This window comes from Solea solea, chromosome 14, assembly GCF_958295425.1.
Source record: "Solea solea chromosome 14, fSolSol10.1, whole genome shotgun sequence".
NCBI classification, from domain to species: domain Eukaryota; kingdom Metazoa; phylum Chordata; class Actinopteri; order Pleuronectiformes; family Soleidae; genus Solea; species Solea solea.
The window spans coordinates 17,205,783-17,227,726 of NC_081147.1; the positions used below are offsets into that span (position 1 = coordinate 17,205,783).

Sequence of the window (21,944 nt, forward strand, 5' to 3'; positions counted from 1 at the left end):
GTATTTATACCTTTTATATATAAACAAATCTCTGTTACATTCAAATCGCTGTCAAATGGGTTTACACAATGCTGATTAGGCTCCACGTGACTCAAACATTGGCAAACATTCCCTGTGCTGCACACACGATGACGCGTTTTACTTCATGATTAATGGAGATAAGGCAGAAGCTCTGCAGCTACGTGTGATAATGGAGCGAGATACATAAATATTTACATACATACTTGGACTATGGCAGAAAGCACCAAGAAGTGAGCATGAACATTTTGCTGAAAATATACCTGAACACTACAGTAGGACAATTATATTTCATCCTCCATCACAATGTTGGCTTCTCACAAACATGATTGTCCAATATTGAGAAAGCTTTCTTCACCGAGAGAACAGTAAGCAAATCAAGCGCTCCCTAAACCACTAACTGACTACATCATGCCTGTATCACAGCTGCAGCTGTTCACTGCACAGCACTGCTCTTTTCTGTGCTCTGTTCTTTTATTTCATAGAAGTGCTGAAAGTTTTGAATTCTTCACCACTTTTAAATTGAAAATACTCTGACTTTTTTTTTTTTAGGATATATTTGGCTGTTGAAAGCCCTTCACTCGTAAGAGTCCTCCATCTTTATTCTAATTTCCAGCTTCCTGTGTTGATTTCAAGTTACTACATTCTAACGGATTTAGATTTTCCTCCTTTTTTTTTTATTTTTTCATTCTTTTCTGGTAATTCATTTATTTTTTTTCTGTTGGAAGAGAAGAGGGGAAGAGAAAGGTGTCTTTACAGATGGCTGTTGTGGCAACAGAAGGCGGGGGATTAGATTTCACACCCAGTGTGTGTTTGTATGTGTATGGAAAAGGTATTTCCATGTGTGAGATACAGACAACACCTCAGATGGAGTTTATGCTGCCTCGAAAAACTGACAAACACACAGTGTTTTAATGAAGCGTCACACGTCCTGACAGACTGGAAGAGCCAGTCAGTGTTCACTGTCAATCCCAGAGCGACCACAGGGTCAGAAGATCATCCCAGGCTTTAAGTCTGAAGTCGGCAGCTGCAGTGCAAACTTCAGGGGCCAAGTGAAAATAGTTGAATTTCCATTTAGTCGAGCGCTCGGGTAAGGAAGGGTCTCTACTCTCTTTGAACGGTTTGCAAGGCTGCAGGTGAATGAATGCAGTAGGTTACAGTATCAACTACAGATGGGAGCTGTCCTTGGTGCTGAAACAACTGAATGCAACTGCAACCGTTTGTCTTATTCGTTCTGTAGAAAAAGCTTGTCTGACAAAGTGGCTTCACTGTGTTTTTCCAAGAAGCTATTGTTTGTGAATGGAAGTGGTTATATCATGTATTTGTCAAAATGTGAATGGCCCTTTGAGAATGATCCTCCATCTCTCCATCTGTCCTTTTTCAGCTTAGTATTGTGATTCTTTTTTGTACTGTAATTGCAATTGCAAATGCAAATTGTACCTCTACTTTCAGGTTCCTGTGAGACCCTGATATTTTCAAACTCCAAAATAAGAGAAAAGTACAAGTAGAATTGTTGGGGTTTTTTGTGTTTTTTTTAAGTGGGCAGCAACTAGACCATCAGTGTTTCCCACAGGTTACGTTGGTTGGCCGCGGTGCATGCAAAGACACTTGTACTGTGAACCAGGCTGTTTTTTGTAGCCACAATTTCGCAGATGTCCACTAATCACCTCACTTGCAGGCTACCAGTAGATTTTAGATGGGCAGTTTGATTCCATCCTGCATCCCCTTGCTCCATGGTGCTTTTGTTTTCACACAGACCTGGCAACCCTGATGTAATTGAAGTTGTGTTGGAACTTTGCAACATACTTCTGCCTTTCCAGAGGCTTTGATGCTGTTTCTGTATCTGTTGTTTAAACCTGTCTGACCCTGCCCCGGTGCTCCAAGAGAGACAGTTAGCGGTGCATGTTGTATCTCTGCGTGCTTCCCAGTGCATGAGTGTTTCTGAAACATCGCCCAACACAAGGACCTCTGGCGCAGGCATCGCACATTGTGTCTGTCCAAAACAATTTGGGTCAAACTCAGAAACCCAGATAAGATACTCTGAGATTCATCCTGAGCCATGATGCAAAGTATACAGAGAGTTGAGGGGGAGTAATTGAGAGGGGGTAGTAGGAGTGATGTAGAGTCAGAGGATGAAAAAGTGCAGGGGGTGTAAACCTGGAGGGGGGAGAGAAGAGATTGATGAGAAAGGAAGTTTGCAGTCAGAACAGTTTTAGGCTGTGGGAGCAAGAAAAAAAATGAGAAACTCTGACAAAGATGGAGCCATAGAGGGGTAAAAGAAAAAAAAAGCAGAGCGAGGGAGGGAGGATGACAAGATGGATGATCAGAATTCTGAAATAATTTACTTCAAGTAAGACTGAGTGAGACAGGGTATAAGTTTGTTCAGAAATAGTTCACACTTCGTGCTGCGATGCTAGAAGTCACAGTAGGATTGTTGTTCCTCGGTGTGACCACCGTGACCCAAGTGCTTCACAAAGGAAATGTACAGAAATGCTCTGAAGTGCAGACCATCCCTGTGGTTTCTATTGTTTTTGTTTGTTTTTTGTTTCCAAATAATTGAGATTACTCTTGAGCAAACATGACATTTTGACGACCACACTCACAGCTCTTAATTCTGAAAAAGATCATTTATGTAATGAAGACCGTTATCATGGAGTGATCATTGTTTTTCCTACTTTCCGGAACTAAAGGAACACCTGAAGGGTCTTTAAGAAATAAAAATTCTAATTTAAATTAAGAAACAGAAATTCGAAGCTAAACCAACTTGAAATTAAAAAAACTTAAAACCACTACATTTTGTACAGTTTTGTACACATAAGTATAAACACACAGTGAGAGCACTTCAAGTTTTTTTCAGAAAACCAAACTTTATTGTCTACCACAATTGCATGTTTCCCCACTCCTGCAAAATGATGACATCACAATCTTGTCACTAAAGCACAGGTACGTTAATTCAATTGCTCTTATAGTTAAATCTGATCTATCAAACTGCTCGGTGTGAAAAGTTAAGCCCACACATTTGCAAGAATTGTCCTCAATATCAAGCTGCTTGACAGGCAGCAGAGGCAGCTGAGCCTCAGACATTCATCAGCAACACGAAACATCCTCTGAATCCCGAGTTTCTCCTTCCTGGTTATGTCTCCCAAATACAAAAACCGAAAGATTTGCCATCCCATGTGTAGTGTTTTTATGAAGTATTATGCTATTTTACAAGTTGGATTGTCTTTGTCTGTCATCAACAATCACCAGAGCTTCTTAAAAAAAAAAAGGGAAACATCTTCCCTGCTGGTTAATTCTATTAAACAGCTTACGTGCTGACAACTGTTGCCCAAAGAGCCAGTCATTTCTGATGTATGCTTTTGTGGACATATATCCCACTAGTTTGTTCTTTTATTCCACTTGTCACTGCAACACGACTGATGTGTCAGGCTGCACTTGAACTTTAAGGAGCTGCCAGTTAAATGTTAAATGCCTCGCTGTAGAATGTTAATACATTTTTGGATCAGACGTGTCAAGAATCCATCTCTCAGATTGACTGTCTCGGTGTCATGCGGACAGTGGTCGGCCAGGATTTTTTTTTTTTGACCTGCCTGTGAAATGAAATGGAAAGGAAACGCATAAAGAGATAGATTGCTAGACCGAGGCGACGGGAAGAAAAGCCGGTTTCATTGGCAGTCAATCGCTGTCAGTGTCTGCCGTTTGAAGGAATGAGTGATTTCTTCAGGGGTGATTTCCAGACTGAGACTGAACAACTGAATGAATCTGACAGTATTCACACATTTGAGGGAGGAGATTTCCAAAATGATTGCAATCACACTCTGCTGGGACAATAGGTGCATATATGCATATGTGTACTTGTCACACGTTGGGGACCTCCTACACCTCATCCTCTTCTTTCAGTCTTTATGGGCGGCGAGGTGACAGAATCCACAATAATGCCCTCACCTCTTTTTGCCTTTAGTAGGATTTGCAGGGAGCACACAGTGCACATGCTATCGCGCTCACATTATACGATTACACGCGCCTGCAAGTAATAACTTGTGCACATATACCTCTGAGCAAAGTTCAGAGATAATAAAATGTAAAGGATCAGTGAGTTTTATTATGGTTGTTCTCAGCAGATGCAGATTGTAATTAGCTTTTCACTGCGGCGACTTTCTTTGAGAAAAGCTTGATAAGGGTAATCTATTTCCTCCCACGATGAGGCAGCTGTGGGCCCAACACTGCGGTCATTTACTCAATTTCCTCTCCGCCACTGTGGGGAGTGAAGGCCCCATATCTTATCAACATGTACAAACTGTTATTCTGCATCATCCCCCCAAACCAGAGAAATCATAATGAAGCATAACTTCTGTCACACTTGCCTCCATTCATCCTCTCTCCATATAATAATAAACATTTTAACATCTAGAGATATGCAAATGTGGAAGATATTCACAATGTAGTTATGTAACCACAATATGTATATCATCAATATGACATGTATAGGATTGAACATAGGATATTGCTTTTCCATTAGGGATAGTACCTGGTACCTGGTACCTGCTCTGGCATGGTTTCAAACGAGCTGAGCCGATTCTAAATGAGTGCGACGTCCGACACAGGAATCAAACTGAACAACGCCAAACTGTAGATCAGTTAAAAAGTCTTAAAAATCCTGAAAACATGCGTTCATTTCCATGCATTTTAGCATGGAAATGTCAGAAATCCCAATATTTAACAGAGGCCGCATCACGACGCCCTCAGACGGAGTCTGTGCTCCGGTCGTGCAGGAAGTCTGGAGTAAATCTTTTAATGAACTGAGTCTAACGATTCACTTACACCGAGCTGAAGTGTGTTTGATAAGATCCGCGTCTCATGTCGTTATGAGGACGCGAGACACAAACCTCATTACGTCTTCCGTCGAGTCAAAAACGTCCACCTCTAAACTTCAGATGAACAAAACAGGCCAGATGTGAACAATGTCCTTGTAAGTGAAGCCCAGCAGCCCCGAGATTTGCCACTTGTTTTCTCAAATTTCCTTCTTTGCTGTTTTATTGTCTGTGAAGCACAAACCGTAAGCTCTGCTCCATTGGCAATGACAATGGCTCTGACATTGTTCTTCCTGGTCTTCTGTTGTTTCTGGCCTCCTGTGAGACACTCTTCTTACTACTACTCTACTACTTGAGTGGGGAAACCTTAGTGACCTTGCACGCTGCCTCTTCACTGCTACCCCGGAGGAGAGAACAGTAGTTTTTGGTGCCATGCTGCATTGCAGTGCATGCCTCTTTTTGTACTGTCCCCTCTTAACAGTAGGCTACTGTTAGAAGATAACCTCTCTGTGTTGCTGCTGGTTTATTCTCCTCTCTGGTGTACTCTGCTCTTCTGGGGTAGATACTCAAGCATTCGGGCTCCCCTTAAATGCCTGTCTGCATTTCTGGTCCACACTATCAAGTAACTAATTATGTTTACCTATTCACTGATTTCGTTGACTTTAATTTCACTGTCTGCACAGCGCCCGCGTCTTGTTTGTTTTGCTGGAGGAACAGGAGAAGCCACATTATTATAAATACTCATCATTATTTCATCAGATATTTACATTGCTTACCATAGTTTTGGTTTAGCAGTTTTTTCCTCTTTTTGTGCAAATCTAAAATACAATATGTGTGCAAATGACAGAGACTCTGCTCATTGTGTTGGCACATAAACAGTAAGAGAGTTAATATTTATTTATTCACTTTTTCATAGCTAAGTGAGAGTTGGATCACTCAAGAGAATGTGAAAGCTCCTCAGAGACAGTGGCCATTCCGTGTCCACTGTTTGTGATGCGTGCACTGAACCCATACATTCATGATTATTATTGGCCTTTTTTTGATTATAGCTGCCCGTACATGTCGTCTGAATGATGGATCGCCAAGCGAAGGCTGGTATGTCTATGAGTCGGCGTGCGGCGACAAAATCTGCGTCCTTAATCAGCCATAATCGGCTGCTGTGGTATCACATTCTACAGGGATGTCTCATTGGGAAGAAAATCCAAGCAAGCTGACTTTGACAGTATCAGGTCGTTCCCTTTGCGTGCTGTTATTTTTGGAGAAGTTCACGTCTGCCTTGTTGTTTTGTCAATTTTTGAAATAAAAATAAAACCCTTTTGAGCTCAACAAAGACATGCCAACGATGACTTAGAACTTTTTCAAACCTCGACTAACTTGTTTCACACAAAGGAAAATAAAGACTATTCATTATTGTTTGGATCCTAAATGCACTCTCCTTTAGAGTGGGCATGTGAACATAATATTGTGTTTACTGTCACTGAAGTCCCTGATGAGGAACTGATTAGTATATGTATCTGTTTGTATGAAACCATCTGTCGGGATGTGGAGACATGCAAACTTTATCTCATTTGCTGGCGGGTTTCATGCTTTATGGCTTTTCTCTTTTCATCCTATGTGGAACGTCGGATGTGTGATTGGATTAAAAAAAAAAAAAAAAAAAAATCACAAGATCACTGAGCTTGTTGTGTGATGGAAATTGTGCATTTTCTGAAGTTTTCCACCAGTGACGCGGGCATGGCAGATATCATCACAGATGCTGGCGTGGATTACACTTATGGTTCACTTTCAGACCCACTCATGTGGAACTGGGATTCTCGTGCACAAGTTAAGTTAGAAATACAACGCTCATTGGTGTGATAGCAGCCTTTCTCACCACATTCTCCCCTTACATTTTCTCCTTTGGCCTTTCTCGCTTGTCTCCAACACACCTACACACACTTTAATCAAGCTTCATTATTCTTTTCTCCTTTGCTCTGCCTTCGTTTCCCTTCACTATCTGCACTTGCAATGTGGGGGATGTATGCCCATAAATGTACTGCTGTGATGCTGCTCGCCTCAGCTTTGTTTCCCATATTTTGATCCGGAACCCCTGCAGATACTTCATCTTCAGAACCTTCTTGGCAGTTGCTGGGTTTTTGAGAAAGAGAGGCGAATCGGGAGAAGAACTGACTGAAGTGGGCCTGGATTAGACCCTTTGAACTCGCAGAGTGATGAGTCTCTGGCTAAGCTGCTGTACCCACACAATAACGATGATGTTTGCACTCACATGTTTGGTTTTTTTGTACAAAAGAAGAAAGGAAAAAGGTCTCCACACATTTCAGACTCAATATGTCTGAAATGTGTGGACCATTCATTGATTGTCTATCGCATTGTCCTATAGATGAGGGTTGTGGTGATGCTGCAGCCATTTTTCTGCTACACATATATATGTATATATGTATATATATATATATATATATACACCATCAGAGCATTCAAACCAACTGGGTTCAGTCTACATTTTTATGACCCTCTAACCATTAATAATGAATGTAGTATATGGGGCTTTCTCATGACATCCGTCTGCTTGGACCAAGTCATTTGTCCCCACTCCTCAGAAAGGACGCATTTCCAAGATTCTAAGACAAGCGTCCCAACTTTAACCAGATTTAGAGTAAATGCCAAGTGAGCCATTTACGCAGGGTGCAAAAACATTTACATCTATACTGCGTAGAAATGTCAAGTCAGTGCTCCTAAATGTCAAAAGCAAGTGTCTCATAATCATTCAGAGTATAAGCTGCTTATGAGCTGAGTTTCTCCACTCATCCAGTGCCTCCTTATATACAAGACAGCACAGTGAGAAATATGCTTTTTGCCCCTAAGGTCCTGTCACTAGCCATTGTTCTGCAGACTGTCATTTAACTTTTGGAGTTGATGTATCTGTTGTACATATCCATGGCACGGTGAGGCAGTGTTTTCCTCTCCTCCTTCCTTGGCTCAAAATTAAATGTACAGTATATGCTAAAGACAATAAATGCAGTACATCTTTACTTATGGCCCTTAAGTCCCATTGTGTGTTCATAGGCTGCCATAAAAACTGCTAGGCCTATGAGCCCAGACGAAACTTAAAGTTGCATGACAGATTGTGGCATACAGAAGACTAATGACCATATAGTAATTAAGAAAACGTTTCTAGTGCATATAAAAACAACCTCAGTTGTCCAGAGTGCTGCACAGATGAAGATATATCCAAATACTTATAACAATAAAATAAAAACAACAATTACAAAAGATCCGAAAAGCTTGTGACTTTTCAACAAACATTGTATATTGTAACTGCCAAAGTAACAGTACTTTGGAGAACTGAAAATCCTTGTGTACTCTCTCTTGGTCTTGCAAAATTAAAGAACTCGACATTAAATTATAATGCATTGGTTGTAACGATTTAACTTACTCCAAAACTGATGTTCATATTGTCACTTTTGAAAAGCCTTCATCATCACATTTGACTTTTTTGTTAGCATCCACCAGTACTCCATAGTTGCTATTATATATACAATCACATACAGTGTCTTGTGAACAGAATGTGTCTCTATAATTGTATAAATAGACGGTGATTGACTGCTAATTATAACAACATATTGCAGATGAGCAGATTGTCATATATATCTGTGTATGAATCTGCATAAGGACAATTTTAATGCGCTGAACTCATTAATTCTGAACCAGCTGCTGCTAAAGCTGACACATAACTAATAGACATTTTCATATTCTACAGCCTTTAGCAACTATTGGGTCCATTTCAAAAGCTAATGTCCTTGTTTCATGTAAATGAGCCACAACAATCAATTGTATGATACAATTTGACCATTTCATGTACATAAATTAAAGTACAATACTGATACTGTTAAAGCCTGGCATCTCTGGTGTCCACCTTCATTAGACAAAAAGAAGACTGCTGCTGGATTATGTGATTACCAGTTCTCACCCAGTTAAAGCTCCAGTGTGTAACTTCTGTCGCCAAAACACTGTTGTGGCACTTTTCAACGATACAGTTGTAGCACAGTTCAACTCTACTCGTTTGGTTTTCTTTGCATTTCCATTTCCAAGTGAGCTGAGCTGATACTAAAATGTGACATCAACAGACTGCCTCAGGTGAGATTTCTGAAAGGACGACTCTAGGTCCATATTCCAACTGTTAGCTTTCAAAATGATTCATTACTCATTACTCATGTTAAAGAGAATCAGGGTTAATTCCTTCTGCTAAAGTTCTCTTTCAACATTCATATAACCTCACTCATGTTCCAGAGAACCGGGTATAATTCCTTATCCTAAAGTTTACTATACCTGTTATGCTTCCACCTGGGTGGAGCTTGATCAGCGTCACGTAAACTGATTTAACACTGGTTTGAATGTAACGGACATTTGCTGATCTTGACGGGTTACACACTCCACGCTTTAATACGTTTAACTTTGAGGATAAAAATTAAACACATCAGTTCAAGTAATGAAAACCTGGACCCCACAATTCCCCACTGACGAAAAACACAATTGCAAACCAGTGTGTATAATTTGTCTTTGTGTTTAGCCTGTTTCATTTTTAATGAGATTCGTCTCTGGCCCCAGAACAGAAAATAAAAAGAAAAGTTGCAGCAAGGCTCTAATCTATAGTGTTTCATTTTCTTAAAAAGAAAAAAAAGGTTTGCCACTTAACTTGCACTGAACATGAGTGGGAAAAAAAACCCCAATGTGAACCCATTACGAGCAATTTATGTACAAAAGCTGTAAAATAGAAATTAATATCGACAAAACACACAAAGAACCGGTGCTTAGCACACATACAGAACACCAGAATCACTCTTGATTGTTTCATTCATTGTGATCCTTTCCAACACAAAAGACACATGGAGGCAGAAAAGCTTGTTATGAGAAACTACAGGAAAACAATGCGCTGCACCTCTTTATCCTCTAGCTGTTTTGTGCCAGAGCAGGTCAATAAAACACAATTGAACAAAAACCAAAGCAGAACGACACTCTCATCCAGACAGACACACGCGCAAAGAGGTGCAGAGAGAAGAAAAGAGAGAAGTTTTGTCAAAGCAGAGAGTCACAGATTAAATATTTAAACACTCTGCATATCGTTATATTCCCTCAAAAGAGGAACGCCCTAGTTACGCGGCCCATTTAAAACGGTGGCCTGTCTCTGTCCGTGGTGCTGAAAAGAAAAAAACCCAAACAAACGCTTTCCTTTATTTCTTATTTTTTTATTTTTTTCATTTTTCGGTGAACACACACACACACACGCTGGAATTCCTCAACAGAAAAGTACCGTGGCTGAAATGAAATTTGTGTTTTACGCTGTAAACAAAGAAATCATGTCTGGTGTGAACATGCAAAAAAAAAAACAAAAGGAGAAAAAAAACATCTGAAAATGCTGAAAATCGATGACACGGTTTGTGGGTTCACACCGGAGAGAGAGAGAGGGAGGGAGAGCGAGAGGGAGGGAGAGAGAGAGAGAGAGAGGGAAGGAGGCGGTGTCTGGTGACCGGGGAGGAGGAGGAGGAGAAATCTCCTGGTCTGTTCGTCCTCGCAGCTCGCGTTCGCCGTCAATCCTTTGAGCAGTCGGGTGCAACCAGGAGTACCCGGGGCCGTGGGTTTATTTTCCCCCGGGAGTCGGAATTGGTCACCAACGAACAATCCCAGGTAAGTAAACGCACTGTTTGATTATTTATTCAGAAATACAACATAAACTGGGATTGAAAGTCCTTTTTACGCCCATGTGTCGACTTTGGTGGAGCCGTCGCTGCTGCTGCTGCTGCTGCAGGGGGAGAGCAGGAGACGTGGGGGAAGCCTAGACAAAGCTCCGTGGGGGCGGAAATTTGCTAATTGCTTTTTAAATTGGTTTCATGAGCCGATCGCGTCGCGGCAACCCCACGGTGACAACTCTCCAGTGTTGGTAATCCGATTAGAAAAGGATCAGCCTCCACGCAGGGACAAACACAAACACTACTTCGGTCCTTTTCTGGTGACATCCTGACCCCGCGATGCGTCACAGTGTGAGAGTTCTGTGTTTTGGGTCTCATTTCATTCCGCTCTTGTACTTTGCAGCAGCAGCAGCAGCAGCAGCAGAGTCCTGACTGCCGGTGCCCGTCTCACACCCTCACCTGCTTCTGCTTCTCTCTCTCGCTTCCAGAAGATGCTCTTCTTTCTGCTGCCTCTCGCGGCTCTCTTGCTGAGCAGAGAAGCGGTAGTCTCCGGCAACAGCAACGACAAATGGCTGAGCACCGTGGCTCAGTACAACAAGGACAGATCCTGGAACAGATTCAGAGATGTGAGTAGCGCAGCATCATCATGAGCTTTATTGTGTGTGTGTGTGTGTGTGTGTTTGTGTGAGTACGCCCTTGTTACACCTTGTGAGTACTTGAGACTTGTCATTAGACATAATCCACCTTGTAGAAACTCGGCAAATTCAATCCCGGATTGAAAGAGAGTCAGAGTCATAGACTTAGACGATGGATTTACGCACATGATGGAACATCTCTTTGTTATGGTTTTGCATTGTGGCTCGTCTGTGTCTTTGTAAGTTGCAATAACTGAGCTTTTTTTTGCCCTCTAATAATTGTCGAGCTCAGCCTTCAGGGTTAGACTTGGTCTGATAATGCATTTACTTATACTTACGAGAGAGTGTACTGTTTTGAGTAGATAAGTGTTTGTGGTGAAATATCAAGGCTTGTTTCCTGGTGGGATATCATAATCCATTTTTAACTGTAATTGACTGTAGGCCAATGTGTCAAATCAGCACAGATGCAAATCGAGGCATGAACTGTGGGGCTGCAACGATCAGTCGACATAATCAACAACGGCCATTATTACAGTTCAACCGGTTTAATTTAAACACATTGATTAGTGCCATCAGTGCAAAAAGTTTGCATTTTCCAACGCACTGCCTACAGCACCACGATTTTTTTTGTCATTTCCCCATGTTCATTTATACTTATGTAAATGATTGTAAACAAACGCTTAATCTTCACACAATTAATTAAATGTATGGCAGACTTTATCGATTTTAACTCTTTATTGAAAATATGAAAGTACTATACTATACTGTGGTGTAGTGTGGTCTACTGTAGAAGAAAGACACAAATTAGGTTACACACTCAATTGATAGCACCCTAGAGCCCTGCTCTGGCAAACCACATTCAGTAACTGCAATGCACTACAGGAAGTGATGGGGGCAGTGTACACCAACTGCACCAACGTTCTGAACGAACAAAGCAGAATAAATGAAAAAAAAACCCAACAACAACAGGGTTTACGTCACAATAACTGCTTATTTACAAGGCTTATTTACAAGGCTTAAAATTAAATGAATACATTGATTATGCTGGGTTGGTACTGCAAACATGCTCATGTGTAGTGTATGTCTTTAAAATAAATAGTTTTTTTTTTTTAAATATATAATCACCACAAGTAAACAATGAGAAGAAGTCACACTAACAAGCTCTTATATTGGTACACAGACATTCTTAGTGGATATAAATAAGACAGTGACAGTGGAAGCAGAGCAAATAATACATATGAGGTTCTCCATAATGTGCTTGGTTCCTAGCAACAGGCCATTACACTTAACAACAGTCTGTTACACAGAAAGAACAGAGTTTTGTAGTTCTTTATTTGTGGCATGGACCCAAAAACCTGAAACCAGACGCTACCTCGTGCCAATGTAGGCTCAAGCTTTGACAGGGGCGTTGATGTACCATCAAAATAATCTTGGAGACATTATTTGATGGTTGAAATCCAACACTGTGTCACGTTAATCATTTCTGGCGACAGCCAAAGTAATCGTTAGTTGCGGCCCTCGTAAACGGCGCTGTAGTAAAATGATGACACATAAGGGAAGGTGCAAAATGCCGCACAATACATCTCAATTGTTTCTGTTAAATTAAATGGTGCAGCCATAACAACATGCAGTGTTAGATTTGAATATTTCCCTATCTTGGTACATAACTCTGTTTACTTATGAGCTGCTTGTAGCTGTATAAAGCAACAGCCTCCTCTTTAATGTTTGATGGCTAATCATTGTACCATGTAGAAGGTTAAAATGGACAGTGTGGTTATGGTTGTCAGGTTATGGGATGTCACGTTTGACCAATACAATAGAGAGAAAAAATGGAGGTAGTTGTTGGAAGTTCATTCTGAAGCCAAATAGGAAGTACCACTACAATAGACTGAATGGCCATGAGGGGGCAACTCTGCTGATTGTAAAATGAACTTTGTTTGAATGGAAGTCTGTGGGGAAAGCTTGCCAGGGGTTTGTGATTGGTTCCCATTATAAGGAGATTCTGAAGTTGGTCGAAACGGTGTCCTTGCCAGACGGGTCTGCAGAGCAAAATCAAATCCCTGCCAGACTTGGCTGAGTTCCCCCAGACTAGGTCACAATAATTGCTAGTTTCAGGTTTTCTCCAATCACGCATTATGTTGATTTTGTAAATGATATTCCCGTTTAGATGAAAATAGACAATCATGGGCGATATCACAGCCGGCAAATTCACTTAGTTCACTCAAAGAGTGACTTATTTATTATGTTTATTTATCATGGACATTCTGAGGCTTCCCTTTGCTAGGTTGTCTATATCTTTCATTAACAATGATTGTCCAAACACTTATATGTTACAAAGTTCCTGGTCTGCTGGTGAGTCCCACATGCACTTGGACACCTCTGTTAAATATTTGAAATAATTTACTCACCGAGACACAATCCTGAACACCAAAATTAGGATGAGCATGGAAACAACATTTCAGAGCTGTCTAATTGTGACAGTTGTGTAACCACTGGCATTGCATTGGAAACCACAGGCTGAACATTAGGAGGTTGATGTGTGCTGTGTTCTTCAGAGACTTCAGTAGACAGGGGGTGAGTTTGGCCTAATTAGGTCTGTTCTCCCCTCAACAGTACAGGAGCCATGATATGAGAGCGAGTGTTAGTCATGCCTCTGTGCACTCAGGCAGGGCTCCACTATCTGCAGTGTGTGTGTGTGTGTGTGTGTGTGTGTGTGCAAGCACACACTGCCCAATCTTTATTTCTCCCCATCATCTCCTGTGCAAATAAAACTAATTTACATGAAACTGTCAGTGGAGGACGAAGGACAGGAGTGGAAAAACACGGGGGTGAAGGAAGGCAGAGGAGGGATAGATGGTGATATTTTAGTTTAATATTTAAGGCAATGCTACCAGCCAAACACAGGAGCTGCTGTTGTTCTCGTGTGTGTGTGGTTTGCCTGATCGCACGGATAGGAAAGCTGGTTTTTAATTTGTCTACTGAAACATGTGCTCTCTTTTTTTCCTTCTTCTGACACTGGCCTTTTCTCTCCTTCTCTCTCTGGCACCAAACTGTTTAATAGCACATATACTGTAGTGAGATTATACAACACAGCCATTATTCCACCCATCTAGTAGTGATGATCTGGGAGCTTGATCTTGACATGGCATGGTCACGGACCTTGACTGTCACAGATGGTAGTGAAAAACCGAAGACATTGATCATCAGTGAAAATGTGTCTTCTTAAATCATTCTGTACGATTTCATTTGTGACGAATGACTCCGCGGGAGACCAAAAAGTGGCAATTTCGGAATTCTAAACATGACTGATGCCATGACCCCTTGTTTACAAATCATCCAATCAAACATACCCCTTTCAATAAATCCATTTAAACCCAGGTTTAAATAGTGGAAACGTGTTTATTTAGCATTTACTCCCATTTGTTTTAATCAGCATTGGTGGGAATGCAAGTCACAGGTGAGCAAGCACATTTCTTCTTCATTGTCTCTATATTTGGCAGCAATGCAAATATTCTGTGTAACTTCCAGGGTCCATTCAACCCTGGACCCTGTTTCTTGTGGTTTCCTATCTTTTAAAACTTCACGCAGCGATTCTCCTCCGCCGCCTCTCTGGATCTGTGGGGATCCAGTAAAAATGTTCATCCGTTCTCTCAGACTGTTTTGACATCCCGGGCGTCACGACAGCCATCCACCACCTGTACTGTTATCATGAAAACAGCTGGCGAATAGACGGTTTATCTGACATATTGCCTGATTCACATATTTATACAGTATATGCCTGTAGAGGTAGAAACAGCATGGTTTTCCTGCCAGAGGGCATTACCTTGGTTGTGTGATATCAGCTACCAGAGAGATTGAGAGACGGAGTAAAAGATAGAAAATAGCAACTCTTGTACCATTGTAGATGAGAGTGTTGTTGTTCTTTTCTTCTTTCGTCGACCGCTTTTCTTTTTGGCACATTGGTGACATCCCAATTTATACACAGATAAAAACTCCTCAGGGCAGAACAACCACTGGCAGATAGATACGGTGTAACTTCTTTTAGGGGGTATATCAGGTATATCCCATGCTTTATCTTTCACATCCTAACAGTGTATGAGCTTAATGTCTGTCACTCACTCCCCTCCCCTCCATCCTCAATGGGTCATGAACTTAACATTTTTGTCCAGGCTAGTATTTTTTTTGTTGTCTTCCTCCCTTATTTTGGCTCTGCGTCTCTGGAGCAGCGAATGACCCTGTGCCTCCTCAACCATGTTCCCCCTCTACAGTATCTCGTCCCCCCCCCTCCACTCTGCCCTCGCCCCGTGCGACTCCTCCTCTCTGCCTGTCATATTTCACTCCGCATCCTTGCTGATGAGCCACTGGCTCCCTGCTGAATGTTGTTGTATCTGTGCGTTGGCAGTGGAGCAGTTGTAACAGTTTTAACTGTCAGAGTTCAGATGGTCGTGAGAAGATTAAGGGAGAAGCAGTCTGATTTTCTAAGTTTACTTGGTTACCTGTTACCTGGTTACCTATTCGTTGGGCTTCAATGTGCCGGTAATGATGCATTTCAATTGTTTTTTGGAGACTAAATGACACATTTATTGAATTGCCATACTGGCATTAGACCGAAGTACATGGACAGAGCTTTTCTAACTCTTCCCTCTCCAGCGACTGATATGATTAGCTGCGTTGTTTTATGGAAAAGAACTTCATCCTGTTTTATCCTGCCCTCTAGTGCAGTGGGGTTTTTTTTTACCCTCATTATGCTACGTGGATAGCTTAGAGCCTGCACCACTTGTTAGAGGAAATGTAGACGGCCAATTAAATATTTTTTTTTTTTTTTAATCCTTAAATTTGCTAAACCACATTCGTGGCTCTTTTGCCAAATCACTTGTTGTTATTTATGCCAACAGTATTTCAGGTCCCCTTAGGTTACAATCACCACTTAAACTTTCATGAGCTCTTATGCTAATAATATTAATAAAAAAAAAAAAAGCTGCAGTGAAGACAGACACGCACACGCACGCACGCACAAACGCACACATTTGTATGCAGCAGTGAGTTTGACTGTGGGTTTTTGTGGTTGTTGTTTAAGGCAGGGTCAGCTTTGTTGTGAGCCTGCAGCTGCCTCATGTTGTTGCCCCCCCCCCCCCCCCCCACACACACGCGTTCATTGTCTTTGGGGTCTCTGAATACACTTTCATTACCCAGTGTCCATGATAAACAGTTTTAGATAACAATGTCCATTGAGTAGGGCCACACAATGACACATGGTGTCAGCACTCTTGCCTTTGCAGCAAGAAGAGTTTGCATGTTCTCCCCGTGTGTGCGTGGGTTTCCTCCACGTTCTTTAGTCCAAAAACATGCAAAAACATGGGAATCGGGTAAATTGGACACTCTAAATTGATGGATGGTTGTTTGTCTCTATGTGGTCCATGCGATGGACTGGCGAACTGTCCAGGGTGGTAGAAAATGGATGGATGTGGATAGTGTTTGTTTATTATTTGGCTTTTATTTGATTTACTTGCTTTTATTTGAATTTTGACAATCTAAACAGACTGAATAACACCTTTTTGAAATGTTCTTTTTTTGAAATGAGTAACCTTTTTTTTCACTGTTCTCTCTTTGGTTCTCCTTGAAGAGACTTCTTGTCTCTAGTCTTCCTATTTTCATGCTGTGAAAAGCAGCTTCTCTGGGGGGAATTAGACATTTTCTCTATATGTTCCTCATTGTGTAAATACATGCAATCCCAAGGCTGCCTATTCATTATCCGGTGGACCTGGTGGCAGCTTGAAAGTGAAAGGTATTTTTTGTGTCTATATTTGTGCGCTTGCAATGTAAGTAATATTGCATGGCGCGGCCTGTCTTTGCTCACTTCACTGGTGAGAATTAAGTGTCGTTTTATCAGCCACATTTTCTTTTCAGTGACAACATGCTCCCTGGGGGTGCCAGTCACAACCATCCCCCCCCCCCCCCCCCTAGTGTTTTCCTTTATCAACACAAGACGTGTGTTTGTGCAAAATTGTCTCGGCTACAATGTGCTTTTTAACCGTGGATCCAAATCCATGAGTATCTGAGAAAGTGAGGCCTTAAGCGGCAAACCAGGATGAGAAGACGTGGCTTGGTCAAGCCAGGTGTAAATGATTACTGTGTGCATTCACAGCTATTTGAAGTGGACCCTGAGGCTGATCACAGATTTACTGATGCAGAAATGTAGAAGATGTGTAATGGAAAGTTATGAAGAGGTCAGACACTTGATACATAAAGCTCCATGCAGAGAGGCTTGGCTGTACCTGGGTCTTTCTGCTGTAAGGCAACAGCTCTAACCACTACTCCACCGCGTCGCCCTGACAGCTCATTTGTGCAATATAACTTAGTCTTTCTAGTTGGTTAGTTGGCTCTTGCCGTTGCAGCGAGAAGACCCGGGTCCGAGCCCTGGTTGGAACAAGGGCCTTTCTGCATGGAGTTTGCGTGTTCTCCCCGTGTGTGCGTGGGTTTTCTCTGGTTTCTTCCCACAGTCCAAAAACATGCAATATGGGGATCAGGTAAATTGGTCACTCTAAATTGACCGTAGCTGTGAATTGTTTGTCTCTATATGTGGTCCTGTGTGATGGACTGGCGAACTGTGCAGGGGGTAACCCTCCTGTGGAGGATAAAGCGCTAGAAAATGGATGGATATACTGTTTTATACTGTAAACTACAATAGGTAGTTGCCTTTGGTGCCTTTGAGGTTGGTGACTACCTTGGAATTTCAGGTATCCTAAAAATAAAATAAGCAAAAAGACACTTTTTTTTTTCTTAGTTGTTGTTATTATTATTCACTTACCACCGCTCCACTGAAATCATCGCATTTGCAATTTAAAGAGTTATCTCTCTGTTTGATTTAAATAAAGAGCTCTGCAGTGGAAAATCTCCCTCATGTTTCCCTCTGGGGGATGTTTGATGTGGATCTGTGTGCAGTCCAGTGACGGATCACACGAGGGGAAGCTGTAGCGCAACACAAGTTTTCCTGTACTGCGACTGAAGGGGAACATGTTTTGTGAAATCTGCAATTCACGTTCACTGGCATGTAGCACGGTCTTCTGTGGCCAGGGAAGGTGATTTATGTTGTAGAGATGTCTGCTCGTTGGGGTAAGATAAAGACTCTACACCTGCCATGGTGCAACCTCGTTCATTTCATCTCAACAACTGCTATAATAGTGCGTAAAAAAAACCCGCTTGGATCAAACCTCTGATAAAAATACGAAATCCATCTCAGAGTAACAATGACTATCAAAATTAAACTAACATGAAATCCCTGTTTTCCTGTGTTGTTTCCCATTGCAATTAATGAAGTGTGCGTGCATGTGTGCTCTGATTGGTTGGTTGTACAGCTGAGGGGGAAGGGTAAAAAAAAAGAGTCACCTTCATCTTCCCTCACACACACACACACACACACACACACACATACATTATTTCCATCAATTCATTGAGGACTTGGCTGAGCAGCCGTCATTCTTGCTTATTGCTCGACTGCTCTGCTTTCCCTCCTTCTTCTAAAGCTTCCTCTTTACCTTCTCTTCGTTCCCTTTTACTATGTCCACTCTCCTCTGCCTCTCATTTTACACTTGAATTATACCTGACGAAATATTGCCCTTCAGAATAAACCATGTCTCTCTGCTCTCTCCATCCCATTTGTCTTCACATGCTCTTCGTGTGCACGCTCTTCTCACTGGGCTATTGATTTCAAATGAGGAAATGCTGATTATAATCTCCGCACTGAAGGACCGCAGTTGTACGAGTGGAGAGGGACAAGTGCATTTTTTTAGTTGTCCGCGTCAGACCGTACGTCCTTTAAAGTGTCTCGTGGAAAAAAAAAAAAGTGTTGTCTCTCTGCATGTGGGCGAATGCTCAGGCAAGCGCACATGCACACTCTGTTTCCCCTCCAGCCTGAGGGCTCCTGTGGAGATCGATCAGTGAATTTACCAAGCCTGGTAACCCTGATTGGAGCCTTGATATAATCAATAAGAGCAGAGATCCATGCAAACACAAACACACACACACATGAACACACTTTAGGATCATTTGGTTGTGGGTGAGACAAAGCAAAGGCCAGTGTCCCCTTTGACCAGGATAAGTCAGGACCAGTAGTCGTCATTGGGACCAAAACCTGGACACAGTGAGGCAGAACCTTATTTCTTTAGGGCGAAGGTGTGAATTGTGTTTAAGGTTGGGGTTGGGCAATTATTAGCGATGATAAAGGTTTAAGAAGAGGCTGTCGATGAGAGTTCAGAACAGGAGATGAGAACAGGAACTGGGGAGAAAAGAGAGATGGTCAGAGAAGAGGAGGAGCTTTAATGGACATAACAGATAGACAGTGATTGTGTGTATGTTTCAGAAAACACCCCCCCACCCTTGCCTCTCTCTCTTTATGGCCGCTGTGTGTTTGCGTTTGCGGTGCTGCTGCTGTGAAGGTATCCTGCTAAGCTTTTTGATCCTGTAGAAGCAATGCTGCCGGCTTTTCTTTTTCCCTTCTTTTGTCCAACGATTTGCCAAGACAGAGAAACCATACGAAAGGTCCCGAGGACCCGGTGTGCCGCAGTGTATGAAAACACATCACAATATACAAATCGCCGTCAAACTGGCACTGACACACTTCAGTGCACAGCGTTTAGAGAGAAAAACAAACAAACAAATACAAACTTTCTAGCTAGATTCTCCGCCACCTCAGAAAACCTCACAGGGAATCAGCATGGCAACAGCAAGCTGTGAATTTACTGTCCAATGTTTACGCGTGTGGCTTTGAGCCATATGGACTCAAGCTGTCACTCCTGTATCTATACCATGTATCCACTTCATGGATGTCTGCCATGTACTGTAACGACAGACGATCATTTGTCTGTCAAAACACGTTGGTGTTATCATTGAATGGGAGGCAGATGCATAATGTTGATGTTTATGTGTCCCCCTTGTTGTGCTGCCTCTTACCTGGTTAAATAAAGGGTGAAAATAATACAACTGTAAAGTCTGATATCATAAAACATGTGATGTGATGTTTCTTCCCTGTCGTTTGGCTCCTTCCACAGCTCTCCCGCCATATGCTGGTGTTGAATTTATCTTCTTGTCATTTGTTTTCTAAGTTAATTCTACTGTACAAGTGGAGATGAGCCATGGCAACCATATTTGCATGGTGGATTCTCTGCCAAACAGCAAGTGCTTGTTGGCCCACTCAATGTATTGTTGTGCTGGGAGTGTGGGATCTTGGGTTTGTGCCTGCTCACATAATGCATATATTTATACAGATATGAAGATAATGTAATTATGATGTCGGTCGGGGGAAAAAGCTCAAGCTGACATGACATGATTCTTGACTGCATGAAGGGGTGGAGGGTTCGGAGGGTCACTGACTCCAAAACACTTTACTGGGATGTCAGTGAGTCATCATTTGTTGATTTCTATCACACCTCTTTTTATGTTGACTCTGTCCTTGCCTTGCTTTCAAACAAAAGGATACCAACAAGTAGTGTTGTAGTACTCGAGATAGGTCTTGGTCTCGAGACCCCTTTTTGAAGGTCTCGGTCTCGTCTCGGAATCGACTGCATTTTTACTCGGTCTTGGACAAAGCGGACTCAGGTTTTTATTTCAAGAGCGGTCAAGACCACAACTGTGGGGATATCGATGAATTGCCTGTGCATTTTTGGATGAACTTGTGAATATCATTACTGTGATTTTGCGTAAAATCGCATTGCTTCGGGTACAACCGATAACTCCACACATTTATCATTGGAAATTTTTGTCACCGTTAACGGCTGTCACCCCTCCCGCCCCCTTTTCACACGCCCCCCCCCCCACAAAAGTGCATGTGAGTGACAGGAGAAGAGGCCGTGAGAAGAGGTCAGCCAACTCATCTATAATACAATTTGGTTACCTGAACCACAAAGACTTTTTGTGCATAAATACCTCCAAAAGAAAACACAGCGCAATGTGTAAATTCTGCAAAGCGACGCTAACGGTCTTGGTCTTGTCTTGGTCTCGACCCCTCAAAGTCTTGGTCTTGTCTCGGTCTCAACCCCTCAAACTCTTGGTCTCGATACACTGTGGTCTTGGTCTCGGTTTAGGTGGTCTTGACTACAACACTACCAACATGCTCACAATGCTAACACGCCTAAGTATCATTTACATTTACGCATTTAGTCAAAGCGACTTACAAAAGAGGAACAAGCTACGTAGAAGAAGTCTTGGAAAGAAATCCACTAGATGGGAACTATGGACTGACAGAGGGTGAGAGTCCAAAAGTGGATCCAAGTGCTGAAGGAGATAGAGCAGGGGAGAGGGTAAGGTAAGTGCTAGGACAGAAGATGCTCTTGGAAGAGCTCGGTCTTCAAGAGCTTCTTGAAGATAGACAGCGACTGCCCCTGTTCTGGTAGCGCTCAGTAGGTCACGTGAAAAGATTCTGGATTGTCTTGTGTGGGGGTGTTGACGACAATCCTGTGATGAATAGAAAAGTCGAGGGGTTAAAGGGGTTAAGTAGGTGGGAGCAGAGCCATGGAGCACTTTGTAGGCTAGCATCAGTGATTTGACAGCTAAGGGTAGCCAGTGGAGCTCAAGTATCACGGCTAACATGGTCACTATCTTACCCATCAGACTGATTTGCTGATTACCAATGAATGTTTGGTGATTGTTGGTCATAGATAGAGATGAAGCATAAGTAGAGATGCAATATAGTGGAGCTGGAATCCATCGTGTCAGGGTGAGGACGTCTGTGAGTACGAATCTGGCTCGCTTTACTTTACATTGTGTAGATTTTCAGTCTGGGCTAAAGTGGCGGACAGGCG

The 21,944-nt window shown here is 42.1% G+C and overlaps 1 protein-coding gene across 2 annotated transcripts in view; it reads left to right on the forward strand.

Annotated features, from left to right (window-relative positions):
• Positions 1-10,359: 10,359 nt before the first annotated feature.
• Positions 10,360-21,944, forward strand: part of spock1 (SPARC (osteonectin), cwcv and kazal like domains proteoglycan 1) — an 80,220-nt gene continuing 68,635 nt past the window's right edge. The window contains exons 1-2 of one of the 2 annotated variants that reach the window (XM_058650478.1): positions 10,360-10,511; positions 11,002-11,139. In XM_058650478.1, the coding sequence (XP_058506461.1) occupies positions 11,005-11,139 (135 nt within the window). In that variant the 5' untranslated portion in view covers positions 10,360-10,511; positions 11,002-11,004. The remainder of the gene's footprint in view (positions 10,512-11,001; positions 11,140-21,944) is intronic. The other variant, XM_058650479.1, reaches the window with a different exon arrangement.